General features: G+C 40.5%; 1 protein-coding gene across 6 annotated transcripts in view; it reads right to left on the bottom strand.

The window, feature by feature from the left end:
• Positions 1 to 2,041: 2,041 nt before the first annotated feature.
• LOC135707695 (T-box protein H15-like) overlaps positions 2,042 to 16,861 on the bottom strand; it is a 220,554-nt gene continuing 205,734 nt past the window's right edge. For all 6 annotated transcript variants that reach the window (XM_065229566.1, XM_065229567.1, XM_065229569.1 and 3 more), the window contains one exon: positions 2,042 to 3,105. In XM_065229566.1, the coding sequence (XP_065085638.1) occupies positions 2,559 to 3,105 (547 nt within the window). In that variant the 3' untranslated portion in view covers positions 2,042 to 2,558. The remainder of the gene's footprint in view (positions 3,106 to 16,861) is intronic.

Raw genomic sequence — 16,861 nt, 5'->3', positions numbered from 1 at the left:
ACTCAATATGGCGCGTCATGAAGGCCAAGGCCTGTTCTAAACGCCACCCGAGTGCAGCAAGTCTCAGACAAACATTGACCCGTACCTGGAGAGAAATGGATCCAGACTACATTATTAGAACCTGCCGTGCATTCCGGAAGCGTGTGGAGGCCGTAATTGCAGCAAGTGGAAACTCGATCGATGATTAACATAGTTTAAGACTTTGAAAAACATCCCCCCTTTGAATAAATAAAAAACCTCGAAAACGAAATTTTTGAGATTTTTTTTAATTTTGACATTGCTCAATGGTGCAAATATTATCACGCATACAGTATATCTCATGATCTAATTTTGTAAATATAAACGCTCAGAAATAGATGAGCGTCAAATCCCTTACGCATTCTCAGTGCTCAGGTGCTAAGTTTTTACAAGAGAAGGCGTACCACCATCACAAGCCTGTTCCAAACTCTTTTAAAATTTCGCCATGTTTGATTTTGCAAGACCATAATTTTGAAAAAAATTCAAAGCCAAACATCTTTAAAAAAAATTATCTAACATAGCTAAAAACAAAAACAATTCAAGTCTCATAACTTTTAATTTCTTTTTGATTGTTCTTTAATAAAAACTCGATCCAGCATTAAAAAGCTTACTAAGTAAAAGAAGTTCTATCAATAGACGCAGTAGTTTAAATGCCCCAACTTTAAAAATAGTGAAAAATATTGATTTATTTTGTATGCAATAGAACATTTTTTTTTAATCCTGAAATGATTTTTTGAAGTGGTTGAACACATTTTTATTTTAAAAATTTGCTTAGTAAATTATTTTAAAAATTCCCTGATGAATGATGAAATTCCTTGAGCAAGTTTTTCAAGGAATGGTGTCGTTTTTTCAGTTTTTGTCGTGCTGGGGGTCACATTGAAGAAATCGAAAATGAGTCAAGTAACGTAAAACGGTGGTGTTTTGAAACGAATATTTCTCCAAAGCATTCATGTGAAATATGTCATGCAATATGCCATTCGGCAGGGAATTTATCCAGCATTTTTGGCATAAATATATTACATATAGTGAATATAGTCAAACACCTAAAAAAGTTAACGAAAACTGAGAGCATCATCATTTCCCATAAATTTGCTTATAGCACAAAGTATATTTTCTAACAGAACCATCACATACGAACATACGAATAGTAACCAAAACAGAAACTGCCTAGTATGGAAGTAATGTAGTGTTGAAATGTAATACGCACGAAGAAAAATGGTATACGAATCTTGTTCAACCATGGGTATAAAAAAGGGTTCGTTTTTTTCCTTGATTTGTTTTCCGTCGATCTTTTTTTCCGTGCTAAGCAACAATGCTACCGACGCCAGGGAGGCAACTTCCACACCTGGACCCTACCTATCGATCCATCAACTCATGAACCGGGGACCAACGGCTTTACTGATCAGAGATGTTATGCCTCAGAACATCCCGGCGGCGCCGACTGGGATTGAACAAATAAGGGTTCGTTGTCAAGGGATATGTTATGTTCTTAAAAATAGTAATAAGTTCACGAAGCAGAGACCTGTTTTGAAAGAAATGTCATCAAACACAATAGCCCAGTCCGGTATTCATTATTATCAGTGTGTTTTTATTTGCATGAATTCGTCTATACAACATCGATTTCGTTTTATCAATTACAATAAGTTGCATCCTTTTTATTTATCATTCCTTATTTCAGTAGGGTGATTATGTGATTTTGAACGTAATTCGTATTAAATTTTCATTTGCTTACTTTTGAAGTAGGTAGGTATTTCGCTTATCTTGCCATAGTCAAATTGCAATTCTACATGTACACTTTTCATTCGTCATCATTTGTTGCCGGCTTATGTCAAAGAGTCGAATTTGAATACAGTTGGCATATCTTTTTTCTAGTCGGCTAGTGGTTGATTAAGACTAAACCATTTGATTTTTGTAGTTTCAATTAAAACAGGGATCACATATACTTACAAACACAAAATGATTATACATTTATTATCAGTGTCGTTTTCCTATCAACATTTTTGATCTTTAATTAAGTTATCGACTATCCACAAAGTAGGAAATTGGCTTCCATATTAAAGTACGTTCATATACTGATTAAAACAGCTAGGATTTTTTTTCTATCTGCGATTGAGAGTGTTTAAGTGTGTGGTTTATTGTTCTTCTGTCCTCCCAACTGCGAAACATTTTTTTTCTCTAAACTACTGTCCATTTTTTCATCGCTTGTCTTTATGTCATTCAATAGAAACGAAAAAACAAAAATTGCAACATTACATACTACCGATCCGAAGGTGTTGGTGAGTAATAAATAACATCCCTTCCTCGTGGGGAACTACTTTCGCCTAGATATATCTACGGTTCTACGGTTGATGGCTATTTACAGGTGAGACTTGATGAGTGGCTTCGTGAAGTCGTTGGTGAATGCGAGATTAGGTTCTATACCAGTAGCTCTGCGATAATACTGTATCGTGATTTGTGGTCTGATCTTTCGGAAATCATTAAGATTCGGACAAGCCTCTTTCAGACGGGGGTGCTGGTGGTCGTAGTGCGATGACCGGTGTTTAGTTTGAAGGACTTCTCGGTGAGGGCGACTGGTGTGGTAGGGCAGCGGAGGGAGGTAGGCCTTGGGGTTGGTGGTGATGTGCCTGTGGGATTTGGTAGGGGCTGAAGCGGGGGAAGTGCTTTGCTCGGAGGTCCGGAGAGGGTGACCCGGCAGAGCTGGCCGGACTGGTCATAGTTTGGGTTGGTGGGGGTGGAGTTGTCCTGGGGGGAGGAGGAGGTGGAGCAGAAGCGGCTGCTGCTGCAGCTGCGGCGGCAGCATTTGGTAGGAAGCCCGGTGGGAACTGCTGAGGCCATTGACTCTGCCAGAGGTGCCCGAGGTTGAGCGCCCCCAGATTCGGTCGTTGGTACATTTGCGGTATTAGGAGATCTCCGTACGGGGTGGCACGACCCCACATCTGCAAGTGCTGACGGGCTTTTTCCAGCAGAGCAGCTTGAGCTCCATCCGGGTCTTGACCTGCTCCCGCGAATTGAGCCATCAGTGGGTCCGGGAAGAGGCGCAACGGTGAGCGGAGGTGTTGCTCCAGCAGCAACGCGTCCATGGGATCCCTAGAAATGGAAATGTAAAAAAGTTCCATGTTTAATGCTTGTTGTTTTGTTTCGCTGGCTTATATTTTTTTCTAGTGAAGCAATTATAAAATGATAATGAGACGAAGAGTAATGGCAACGCGAAGCTTAAGCGGTTGTAAGCAGCGAGTTGTGAAAAAAGTAAGACACGCAAACATATATACATAAATGTACTCCAGTGCGCTGCGTTCCGCTAGCGATGGAAAGCGCCGAGTGGGCGGAGCAGTCTGTTGGCAATTGCTTTGACTACTACGATGATGACGGGATGATTGATCGGAGGACATGGTTCAGCTGACGGGCGGGCGTGCTGGCGGCCTGCTATGATCTGTCAGATGGAAACGTTGCTGCAGGGAATATGGCTTCATAGGAAACGTTATTTGAACTGATGGTGTTTAAAAGTCAAGACCAACAACAAATCCAGTGCCTTTTTCAATTCAAGTTCGATCGTATCTATAATTTCAGGAAAATTAATTTATAATCCATTATACTCGCTTGATAAGTACAAGATTTCATCTGAAACTATACTCCAATCCACACACGCTAATCTTCCGAATGCACCAACCGGAGCGAGCATAGGAAGCCCTTCGATGCACCCCTAATCCCCGGCCAACCTGATGCAATCACGCGATCAAAAAAGCAACCCGCTCGCGTTGATAGCCCTCCTCATCGAGAGTACCATCCCCATCAAACCCTCCCCTCCCCAGTCAGGCCTTCCAATGTCCGAGCCACTAATTTGTTGTACACGAGGTGTGAAGAAATCTGCCCTGATGATGCGTTTTCCTCCGCTACACACACTCTCTTTCCGTTCGTTTATGCTCAAGCCGCCGCCGGCCACCTCCTCATCATCATCAACACCACCACCATCCGGCAGCAGCAGCAGCAAATGCATACGAGAGTGCATCCAAGAGGAAAAAGCCTTTAATCAGCGAATCACCATCGGAAAGTGTTCCACGGTCTCTCTCTCTCTCTCTCTCGCTCGACTCTGGCCGAGGTTGCTTTTGTCTTTAGGGCCCCGTTCTCGATCTCGGCCCCGGCTGGACCAGACAGGCAGGCAACGTGTGCGCGCGGATGAAGAACCTGCACTGCACACCCGTTTCCCCTTCTTTCGTTCCTTCCTTGCTTCGGAACCGATCCATTCCTTTTATTGTGCGCTTTCAGCCGACCTTCAACACCTCCCAAAGGCAAAAGAAGGAGCAGCGCAGGAGCTTTTTTATCGGAACCGGGATGCTACTTGCCAACAGAACGGAACAGCAGAGTTTGCCGACACAGAAACTTTGGTCGTCGGGATAGGAGAGTGGAAAATAATCGATATTTTCACCCGTTGTTCAGAGCTTATGGGAGGGATAGGATGAATGTGCAGCTACATTTAGGCTCATTTAAGGATGTAAAGGTTTCTGTGTTTTAGTGAAAGCTACAGCATGCATCGATTCGTTTGCATAATTGTTTTAAGCATTACACTTAAAATACCAATTTAATTCAAGCGTCCATTAAACAAACATGAACCATTTCCAAGTTTTCCTCATAACAAGTTTAAAACTCAATCTGGAAGGTATTCAACATTTTTACCTCAAATCGCTGAACATTGTGGATAATATTCACAGTTCTTGTGGAATTTTCCGTAATTCCGCGATTGGCACAAGATTTTGGATTTTTTAGTTGTGGACTAAAATAAGTAAACACACAGTGGTTCGAAAGAGTATAATCCGAGGGGTTTCTACCAAGCTTGTACACATAATCAAAAATTATCAAAATTATTAGTGAATTTTGAATTTCTCAGCAATTTCAATGCAATAAAAATAATTGTGGGTAATTTACTGGTAATTTCAATAATTCCTACTGTTTGGAAAATAATTTGATAATTTTTAAGATAAAAAACAATAATTTGCCTAATTCCATAATATTTTTACTCTGAAATTATCATATTATTCACTATTCTATGTTAATTTTATGATTTTCGTTGCTTCAGGTATAGAGATTACTGTAAAGTTGTTTATTATATTCCTCTGGCTAACTTAAAAAATGTATGAAATTAGATCTGTCAAAATGACTTTGACAACGATTTGTTATGTAATTTCCTCAGATTTTCACTAACACGCCCTCACATATTGCACCAGGACGTGAAAATCTCTATAATTTTTTATTAAATTAGCGGAAATCGAATTTGAATATTTAAAAAAAAATATCTGAAAAAATAGAGGCCACATTATGCAACCCTCGAAGCAACCAAGTCAAAGCGACTTTTTCATATTAGGGGCGATCCATTTATTATGTCACGCTGAATTGAGTAACAAATAACCCCCTCTCCCCTCCCTTTCGTTACGTTTCTCCTATACCTTATGAATTGCTTGTTATAAAATTATAACCCCCCCCCCCTCCCCTTCGTTATCATCCCTTATAGCGCGATAATCGAGATTTGAATGCCAATAGAGATTTTCACGCCTGATTTTATTGGTGCACTGTATGAAACTGTGGTTGTGAAAATCCGAGGAAAATACATAACAAACTGCTGTCAAACTCATTTTGATTGATCGAATTACATACATTTTGACGTTAGCCCAAGGAAAACAATAAACAACTTTACACGGCGTTAGACTTCCGTTAGTTTGCGTGCGTTAAACGTCACTAATCTCTATTATGTTGACATTCGCATCAGCACGCGTAAATGTCCAAATGACGGGGGCAACAATCACGAATTTCGGCGGAGCTCTCATCAACGTGATGAATATAGTGGCTAGTATTCAGCACTGCGATGATAGTGTGAAAGAGTAAACTGTTTTGTTCTGTCGTTCCTCAGTTAGTTTAACCATAGAGGTAACTCTAAGACTAGAAGGTCCCGAAATAACGTGCTCAACTTTTTGGCTCAGCCCTGGTACTCTCTTCGGTCCCTAGCTAATCGATTCACCCCTCGAAACATAGGAAAAACTAATAACCCCTCATTATATCTATCAAACTTTCATAGCGAATCAAAACAAACATTGCGTAGTACTAGAATTTCGACTAGAATGGGGTACGTTAATCGTTTGCTTGGGACCAATAGGCTAGTCAAGTAGTGAGCCAATTTAAAATCGTTAGTTTCGTATTGATTGTTGGTTTTACCGCTGTCAGTATGTCCAAAAGTGTCAGATTGTCAAAAATGTCAAAATCATGTGAGCTATGGTGCATCTATATGTGGTTGACAAGGATAGGGTCCCCCTGGCAGCGTTGCCAGAATGTATTTACTATTTTAATTAATTTTATATTTTTGCCGTTTTTGAAAGCTTTTGGACTATGATCGGAAAACTCTGGAAGAAAACTCCGGGGAATGTTTGAATAAGCTTCTGGCGAAAGCTAAAAACAACATCCAGAGAAAGAAGAAATAAGCTCTCCTGGAGGAAATTCGAGGAAAGTTCTGAGAGAAGTCGGAAAAACATCACCGGATCTTCCAAGAAATAAATTGAGAAACTTCTGGCAAAAAAATTAAAGAAACTTTAAAAAAATCGGATTTCACATTTAAATTTCGGAAATCGGAAATAAATTCCAGAAGTAGCCATTTCCAGGGGAAGCCAGAAAGAGCTCGGAAAAACGTTCCAATAGAAGTAAAATAAAAATAACTGATAAAAAATTTCAGAACTAGACGAAAGAAATTTCTGGGAGATGTTTAATTGAACTTCCTGGAGAAGACAGAAGAAATTTCCTGGAGACGCTGACAGGTAGATTGGAAAAAAAATTCTGGCGGAAGTCGGAAGCCTGAGCGCTAACGGAACAGTCGAAAGAAACAAGGACATAATTACGGAAGAAAGAGCTCTTGGGGGATGTTCTAATATTCCAGAAAATTTTCCTAATGGTCATAAAACATCCCTGAAGACCCCGCAATGCCCTCAACATTGTTTTTGGAACATTCCTGATATGTACTTAGGAATATTCCATACGTCCTCGAGCTGTTTTGGAGTACTCTGATCATCTTTGAAATACTTGGAACTTCCTTGATTATAATGAGACTACCGGAATATATCTAATCAACTCTGAAGGTCTCTAGACTTTCGTGAAGATTACGAAATTTCTTATGCGCTCTCACAATTTTCTTGAATTTATTGTAACATCAGCATTGAAGTTCTCTGATCTTCCCGATTTTTCTAATTTTTAAAAGTTATCGACGCTGCCATTAATAAGCACGGAACTTCCCATAAAATGTTCTCACAATGTGCTAATGTTCGTGTAACTTCCCTCACGTTTCTTAAATTTGCATGAGCCCCTCGGAACATTGCTGAAGTTTTCAGAAAATTCTCGGAACTCCTTTAAAATTTCAGCGATTTCCTTGAAATTTATTGATCTGATCTGATTGTCCTGATGTTCTCGAATCTTCCGAAAGTTCTCTCAATTCTCCTGAAACTAATGGAACTGTCCCGAAAACCATTACATTTTCCAGACGTTCTTTGGACTTGTGAAGCATCCAAAATATTTATGATGTTTTCTTAAGTTCACTGGAGTTCGCTGGACCGGGTTTTAGAATTTTAACAGAAGTTATTGAAACATTCTTTAATTTATCGAAACTTACCTAAAAGTCTGGACTTTTCTGAACTTAGTTTTCTTTATTATGGAGGCTTTCAGCCTGAGGCTGGTTGACCTCCGGTGTTTTGTTAAGTTTGAGAACTTTTTAAAAGGATTCCGCAATCAAAATCTAGAAGCATCCCTGAAGTTCCGGGAAGAATCATTTGAGCGAAGGCTGAAGAAGCTTCCAAGGGAAGTCGAAATAAGTTTCCGAGAGGCATCGTTAATAGATAATTCCAGGGGAAAGTTGGGAGGAAATCCAGGAATTGAAATAATGTTGAAAAAAGTATTTCCTGATTCCCCGGGAATTACCAGAAAGAGCCATCGACTGTTTATTGATTCATGGGTAGCCAAAAACGGTGGGGAAATTGAAACATTAATCAAAAGAGTATCTATAAGACATTTTTGAAGTAGATTTTTTTAGAATTTTAAAGACTCAAAAAATTTGAGATATTCTAAAAGATACAAGTCTCACACAATAATTTTCCCCGATATTCTGAGCGCAGGCAGGTAATAATCATTTTGATTATTTAAAAAATCGGTATAAAACCTCAAAAATCGGTATTCTGAGGAATCTTATCTGTGTATCGGTATCTAGTTCGGAAATCGGTATAAATACCGATAAATCGGTATATCTGGCAACGCTGCCCCCTGGTAAAAATCCAAATCAAAACAAAAGCAACAGACGAGTCTTGCTATATTAAAATACAATATTAACAGTAAAACTTTCAAATTTTGAATTTTAAATGAAACTATTTTTAAACTCAGGTTGAATTATGAGTTTAACATGATTCCAGTTTTGTTTTTTGCTGTGCAGCTCATTTTTATTAATCGAGCTTGGATTTCATCGTATTTCTCTAATAATTCCATCCTTGGAAACATTGTTAATCATTTAATAATTGAGTTATTCCAAAGTAATTCCTAAAATTATTCAAGTAATCGTAGTAATTTCGGTAATCGAGAGTAATAAAAGTAATTTCAAAGAAATAAAATAATTTTAATTAATTGAAAAATAATCAGAGTAATTTTCGGTAATCTGACTGACACTGACCGGCAACTAACGCTGGTAGAAACCCTTCGGTACACAGCAAAAAAAAATGTAATATCGATCAACGTTATTCTAGCTGATGTATGAAATAATGATGTAATAGCAAAAAGCAAATACAATATTACATCAATGGATGTAATTTTGTTCGCAAAATAGATGTACATCGTACAATGTGATATTACACAACCGATGGATTGACCTGGTTGCAGCAGTTTCGATGTAATATTCAACGACTTTTTTTTTCTGTGTATAGTCCATTAAAAGCGCACATGTATGGATGGTAAAAAAAATGAGGATAACAATAAAAAACCAACATTTTTGGCTGGAGTTTGAAACTTCGCACTTTAAAATGGGATTACGCTAGTAATAAACTTCAGGGCGGTCAATAGGGCGTCGTTGAGCTAATTTGGTCGTGGCACATTTCGAGTATGAAAGAGTGATTGCAGTTAGATCAAAAGTGTCTGAGAAAAATGCAAGAACTTTCGTGGATTACCCGAAGTTGCGATAGTCAACAGTACCAAAGAAGAATACTAAGATGAAACAGTCGAAAGAAAAACTTTCTATTTTAGTGTCCTCTTTCACAGTCCCTTGCATCCAATGAATACCCCCGTATGCAAGGTAATTTTGTGGTCTTGCTGCCCCCTGGATAGAGATGAAATTTTGCGCTCTTTTTTAAAACAATCACACCAAATTCAGAGATGTCCCATTTTTTAAATTATTCGATTAACAACTAGTATTTTACTTTTTGTTCGCTGTGCTGTAATTTTTCCATCAAGTGCAGCATATGTTTTAAACGATGGGTGATGATCCCCTGGAGAAGTTATTGCATATATCAGCATGATATAACCGATTACAAATATTTTACTTTTCGGTTCGTTAATCGATTAGTCGATTATTCGAATGAAAATCGGCCATCCCTAGATGAATGTGAAAAGTCATTTCAAATTTAAGGCCGAACATGTATAATGATACAATTCCAAAGGGACCGGAGCTAATCACAAATTACGTCCCCATGGTAATTGAAATAAACACGAGTGCGGACAGGTTGGCAGTACCGCCACTTGTGGCGTGCATAATCTATTCCACTGCATTTGACGTGTTCACACTATAGCCATCTGTTGAGTGTATTGCTCATCACAGTTTATGCGACAGATGGCGGTAGTGTTTACAATGAGAAAAGCCCAAATTGTTGTGTCTGCTTTTCTGTGTTATAATATTGAGGTAACGTTAGGATAAAATCAAAACATTGAGAGATATAACGCATCACTCACAAAAATACTTCACTTCTCAACCGATGACCCATTCTGATGGCCATATGAGTACCCAACTATCCATATAGTCGCAATATAGATTTCTATATACATAGAAAATCCATAGCAAAATGATAAAATGTTTCTCAGAATTTATTAAAAATTGCCAGTTTTGTTCCTTATTGCAAAATATTAGACCCGTATTATTTTTTATTTTGTCATTAGGGTGGTCAAAAAATCGTTTCTTTTTTCCAAAAATAAGGTTTTTTTTTTTTTAAATTACCAAACATTGAACCGATTTCAAAGATCAAAATATCAAATAAAAGGTTATTTAAAAAAATGGGGTCATAAAATAAAAAAAAAATGGGATTTAAGATTGAAATACACATTGATTGTATTTATATTTTATGGTTTTTATGGTTTGTAGACGGAGGGCACAATATGTTTTCATATTTTTCCTTGAAAATTTAGGATTTTTTACCCAACATATAAAAAATTCAGTGTGTTTTTTTTTCGTTTTTCAGTTATATATTTTCGAAGTTATCAAGTTCTGGGTTTTCACTCAATACTCCTATGCAACTAGATTTTTAAGACCACTCTAACGTGTAAATGGTCACCCTAATGGCAAAATAAAAAAAAATACTCGTCTAATATTTTGCGATAAGAAACAAAACTAGAAATTTTTCCAAAATCGGTTTGCTATGGAATGGCTGAATACTTAATTTGCTTGAGTATAGTTAGTTAGGGAATCCGATGAAACTTTCACTTCTTGAAACTAATCACTTTCATTCTCTTTTCACACTTTGGATATAACACCATCTCATACTGATCTCTACATTGATTCAATGATGTACGGACTGCTCCTTCCGAGTGCTCGGTGGACCAGGGACTTTAGACGCGAGCCTTCTTCCAGATGACTATGACCATCCAAGATAATTTGTTTTCGTTGAAGGACGTATCACAACACAGGTAATTGCTATTTATTAGATATTTTTGCAGACAGCGACAAATGGTGGACATGAAAATCCAGTGAATGTTCCGGGCAAAGGTGTTATATTCCAGACAAATTTTAAGTTCCAAATCCGCTGTTGTCGTCGCCGTAGTCACCGTTGGCAGCAGCGTTGCCAGATATACCGATTAAGCGGTATTTGTACCTTCTTTTTTATTAATTCTTTATTAAGGAGATTTTTAGCCTATGGCTAGTTCATCTCCGGAGAAAGGAGAGGCCTCAGAGTGAGGAACCTCAAAATACATGGTTTATTATCATTTTGTAAATAACTTTGGTTGCTGGCTCTTCAATTTATATGGAAAAAATAAAAATATATAAAATAGTGAAACAGATGAGCAACAGAAAATAAAATGATTTAAACAAGCTAAAGGGTGATACGGTCAAAATTTGGTCAAGGGAAAACGCGTGTAAATCGGTGAAATCGTTTATTTAAAAAATCAAATTAAATTTCTTTTTCAGGTTCAATTAGTATAAAATTCAGGAAAAATATTCAGTTAGGCTTCCGCTTTTCCAAATCCGAATTGCCGGGCCTTACGCTTGACCCCTGCCATCAGATTTTGTACAGCCACCTTGTCCACCTTCTTCGCCGCAGAAAGCCAGTTTGCCTTGAACTGCTGCTCGCCCTTAGCAGTTTTTTTTGGTCTTCTTTAGGTTCCGCTTGACAATAGCCCAGTATTTCTCAATTGGGCGGAGCTCTGGCGTGTTGGGAGGGTTCTTGTCCTTGGGAACCACCTGCACGTTGTTGGCGGCGTACCACTCCATGGCCTTTTTACCATAATGGCAAGATGCCAAATCCGGCCAAAACAGTACGGAACAACCGTGTTTCTTCAGGAAAGGCAGCAGACGTTTATTCAAACACTCTTTCACGTAAATTTCTTGGTTGACAGTCCCGGAAGCTATGAAAATGCTGCTTTTCAAGCCACAGGTACAGATGGCTTGCCAAACCAGATATTTCTTTGCGAACTTTGACAGTTTCATGTGCTTGAAAACATCTGCTACCTTTCCCCTTCCTTTTGCCGTATAAAACTCCTGTCCCGGAAGCTGCTTGTAGTCGGCTTTGACGTAGGTTTCGTCGTCCATTACCACGCAGTCAAACTTCGTCAGCATCGTCGTGTACAGCCTCCGGGATCGCGCTTTGGCCGTCGTATTTTGTTTATCATCGCGATTTGGAGTCACTACCTTCTTGTAAGTCGATAGTCCGGCTCGTTTTTTGGCTCGATGCACGGTTGTAGACGATACACCCAGCTTATTTGCGGCATCTCGGAGAGAGAGGTTAGGGTTTCGCTTGAAACTACCGGCAACTCTCTTTGTCGTCTCAGCGGCTTCCGGTTTTCGATTTCCCCCCGATCCAGACTTCCTGGCTGTCGACAAACGTTCCCCAAACACTTTAATTACATTTGTAACGGTTGATTTGGCAACTTTTAGCGATTTTGCCAACTTTGCGTGCGAGTAGCTCGGATTTTCGCGATGCGCAAGCAAAATTTTGATACGCTGCTCTTCTTGCTTGGACGGCATTTTGACAACTGAAGAGTGAATTCCAAAATCAAAATAGGAGCAACATTCTACACACACACACCTTCAAAATGAGGGGTGTTCAGGTTTTTAAATGCAAAATTGAAAGAAATACGTCAAGTTGATATTGACCAAATTTTGACCGTATCACCCTTTACAAACGAATAATCCAAACAAAGCAGAGCTCAGCTGGCATGGGTCCAATAGGAGAAATCCATCCAGCTGAGATGTCCCGATGGCCGAAAGAACTCCCTGCTATACCAAGTGGTAGATGTTGGCTTCTTTTAAGAAGGTTACTAGTGCTGCTGAGGCCGGAGTATCATTCCCGAGCAGATCCCTGATGCTGGAAGTTAGGCAGAGCGACTCCCGAATATTTTGGAACTCCGGGCAGTTGCACAGGATGTGTTCGACGGTGTAGGGTACCCCGCAGATGATGCAGCTTCTGCGGAACGGCAGGCCACCATAGTTATAGTAGAGTTTGGTGTGCCCGGTCCGAAGCCGCGAAATCACGCGTTGATCCCTCAGGTTGTCCAGTTCGCTCCATGCTTCAGTTGACCCTTTGACTTTGCGGATGAAGGCAGTTCTGTTGTGGAACCACTCGGCCTCCTATGTCGCTCGAATCGTCCGCATGATCCACCGTCTGACGTCGGTGAGTCTGGGACCCAATGTCCCGGCTCCGGCAAGGTGATCAGCAGATTCGTTACCTGGCACTCCGCAGTGTCCGGGAATCCATGTGTAGACGGTGTTCAGTGGGACGTACTTGATAATCGCCAGGATCCATGGGTGTTTTGGTTCTTCCGAGGTGATCGCTTGAACGACGCTCAGTGAGTCGGTTAAGATATGTATCGGTTTGTTGGCTGGCTTCGTAGCGGCACGGAAGATCGATGCAGCCTCGGTCGAGAAAACCGAGCACTGTGCTGATTCAGCAATACCGTTTCCGAAAATCCCGATACATACTCCATTTATGGATCGGGAGCCGTCGGTGTACCGGTGTACGTGACCGGCATAGTTGGACCCAAGTAACTCGGCGTCCGATCTGCGCAGAATCACGGATGCATCCCCTGCTTTGAAGCGGTTCTTGATCCGCATCATCAATTGGATTCGTGAAGAGTGCCAACTTTTCTCTTCATGCCAATGGACTTTGGCCACTGGGGGGAGGTCGATGTCGGCGGCCTTGCGGAGGACTCTATGTTCCCCTCGTCGAGGAGAAAGATCCTATTGTTTCCGGAGGTCTTGGCGGAAAAGGCGACGGCTTTTGTGGCAATATTTGTGTTTAAGCAGAACCGGAAAGGGAGAAGACCCGCTTCGATGCATGCGGCGTCTGCTGGAGTGGATGGCAGGAGACCAGATATGATGCGGATGTAGCTGTTGTAGACCGGTGCTAGGGTTCTAACTAGCTTCTCGGAGGCGAAACAAGTAATTTCCTTCCCGTAAAGCAACCTACTGTCGATGATGGATCGCGCCACCCGGAACCAAACATCGCGGTTGTTGGGTTGGTGAGGCCGAGAGATCGATTTAAAGAGGTTGAGTCTAATGCGGCAGTCCTTTTTGACCTGTTGGAAATGCTGGTCGAAGGAGACCGTTCGGTCGATCAGTACGCCGAGGACGCGAACTATTTTCCTAGTTGGAATGGCTTGGTCGTGGATCGTAATTGGGGTGCTATTGACTCGGTGATGAGACGGACATACATGGCATCGGATGTTTTTCCTGGCGGACAGCAGGAAACCCATCGAGTCGGTCCATTTGACGACGGCAGAGACTGCCGCTTGCGCTTGCCGTAGGGTTCGGATCACAATCGGTAAATGCGCCCATGTAGCAGGTCAAATACCCCGATCATTGCCACCAGAAACAACGTGACTGCGATAACGGAGCCTTGAGGGACTCCGGTCTCCTCGCTGAAACTTTTCGACCGCGTGTTCCCCACCAATACACGGAATGACCGGTCGGTGAAGAAGTTTCGTATGAAATACATAATATGCTCCTTTAAGCCCCAGGTTTTCCAGGACGACTAGCGTCCACGTCCGGTTGAAGGCCTTGGAGATGTCCAATGAGATGATTTCAACGTGGTGTTCCTGGTCGTAAGCTTCCTTGAGGACGGGCCCGAGAGTGGCAAAGTACGTGGACGAAATCTTGCAGGAGAAGGAGAAGACTAGAAGAAGCTTCCGAGGGAAGTCGAAATAACTTTCCTGGAGGAATCAGAAAATAACTTATCGGGTAAGGTGGAAGAAAATTCCAGAGGAAAATTGGAAGAAACTTCCAAGAGAAGATTAAATAAACTTAAGAAAGTTAAAAAATTATCTTTTTGGTCACTTAAAAGAAAAAAAGTATTTCCCGATTTGCAGAAATTACTCGAATGAGCCTTCAGCAGTTTTTCGATTCCTGGGTAGCCGATTTCCACCAGAAATTTATTTCGATATCCCCCAGAAATCTTTTTCAAACGTTATTTTTTCCGAACTTCTCCTAGAAGTTTCTTTCGACTACCCCGAAAACCTTCTGGCTTCCACCGGAAGAAGCATACCGTTTTTTTTTTCAAAAATTTATTCCAGCATCTGCAGGAATTTTCTTCCAGCGTCTCCAGGTAGTTCCTTTAAACATCTACCGGAAGTATCTATCGAATTCTCACAGAAGTTTCTTTCATCTTCTTCTGGAAGTTTACCGTTCTTCTTCTAGGGTTTTTTTTTTACTTCTATTTGATGGTTTTTCCGAGCTTCTTCTAGCTTCTCCTGGAAATGGCTGCTTCTGGAAATTTCTGCTGACTTTCGAAACCTTTCTGGTTTCCTTTAGGTGTCAGGTTTTTTTTTCCCGAAAGTTGCTTCAAATTTTCTCCAGGTGTTAATATTTTTCTAGAAAGTTCCTCGGATGTTTTTCGGACTTTTTTACAAACTTCCTGCAGAAGAGCATTTTTCTTCTTTTTCAGGACGTTTTTTCGATTTGCTTCAAAAATTTATTAAAACAGTCCCCGGAAATCATTTCGAATTTCCTGGAAAGCCAGTTCGTAGTCCAAAAGTTTATATTTTTGCCTTAAAAAATGGCAAAATATATAGTTAATTAAAATAGTTAATGCAGATAAATACCGGTTTTTCAAAACCTTTGATACCGATAGGCCTGAAAACAACCTGGCAACGCTGTTTTTTTTCCTTTGGTTTGTTTTTTCCGTCGATCTTGTTTTCCGTGCTGAGCACCAATGCTACCGACGTGCCAGGAAGGCAGCTCCCACACCTGGACCCTACCTATCGACCCATCAACTCATGAACCGGGGACCAACGGCTTTACTTCCCATCCGAAGGAAGGCATGATCAGAGATGTTATGCCTCAGAACATCCCGGCGGCGCCGACTGGGATTGAACCCAGGCCTACTGGGGTGAGAGGTAATCACGCTTACCACTACACCACTGGCACCGTTGGCAACGCTGGTTGACAGTACAACAATCAACTGTAGAAACTATATGAAATATTGCGTATCTCTATTGTTCATTACATACCAAGCGCAAAGTTTATCTTATTTTGTCGTGCTTAATTAGTAGATAATCATGGTTAGCATTAATTTTTATATTCTACATATTTTCATAAAACAAATATATTTATTGAAGCGAGTTGGATCGGGAGAGTGGAATTACCTACTCCGTGTTGTTAAAATTTCGTGAATTGATGGTGAACTCTTCTCCCCGCTCATTTGGACATCCCCTCGTATGATGGCTTGTTCTGTTTCGGTTTACCATTGGAAAGCAATTCTTCTTGCTCCCGTGGATCACGCGTAAGTGTCTCTGCTTACGGGTCAACCCTTCGTGTTTGGCCTTTTATACAACGGTAAATTGAATACAATAATTTATCGTACTTGATCACTGTCTACAGGCTGTGTATTGCAACAATTAATGGTATCCTTTACATACATGCATGGATACAAAATGAGTAGACCCACAAATTTGGCTTCGAATTGGAGGAATTGAGATGTTATGACCCATATATCGATAGATTCTCTCCTTTAAACACATTTTTAATCCTTATTTGATGTTCTAAATTTCACAGATAAGCTCTGGAGTGTTAAAACCTAAAACCCTTCCTGCTGGCAGCACGTTTGGTGTGGTGGAAGTCATCCTGCAGTATTCGTTAATAGAAATTATTAGTTGATCAAATTTGTCAGATTGAGGCACATTCAAAATGTATGACAAGTTCTGTTTCAGATTTCTTCATGTGGGTATGGGTAGATGCATACCTGTGCAATCACACCATTCAAGGGATATATGATTCAATATAAATCAATAAACAAAAAATGGCATCACTGCCCTGCACTGCAACGCACCAATTTCCCACCGTGTAGTTCACCTGAGCTGTGACTTTGCTTTGATCTTGCCGCCCACGGTTCGGCCCGGTCCACTCCTGGTGGACAATTTC

Source organism: Ochlerotatus camptorhynchus, unplaced genomic scaffold, assembly GCF_037179485.1.
Source record: "Ochlerotatus camptorhynchus isolate MF236.1 unplaced genomic scaffold, CSIRO-AGI_Acam_v1.1 ptg000316l, whole genome shotgun sequence".
In the NCBI taxonomy this organism is placed as follows: Eukaryota; Metazoa; Arthropoda; class Insecta; order Diptera; family Culicidae; genus Ochlerotatus; species Ochlerotatus camptorhynchus.
Note: the sequence above shows the minus strand (reverse complement) of the source record. Positions and strands in the feature narration are given on the sequence as shown.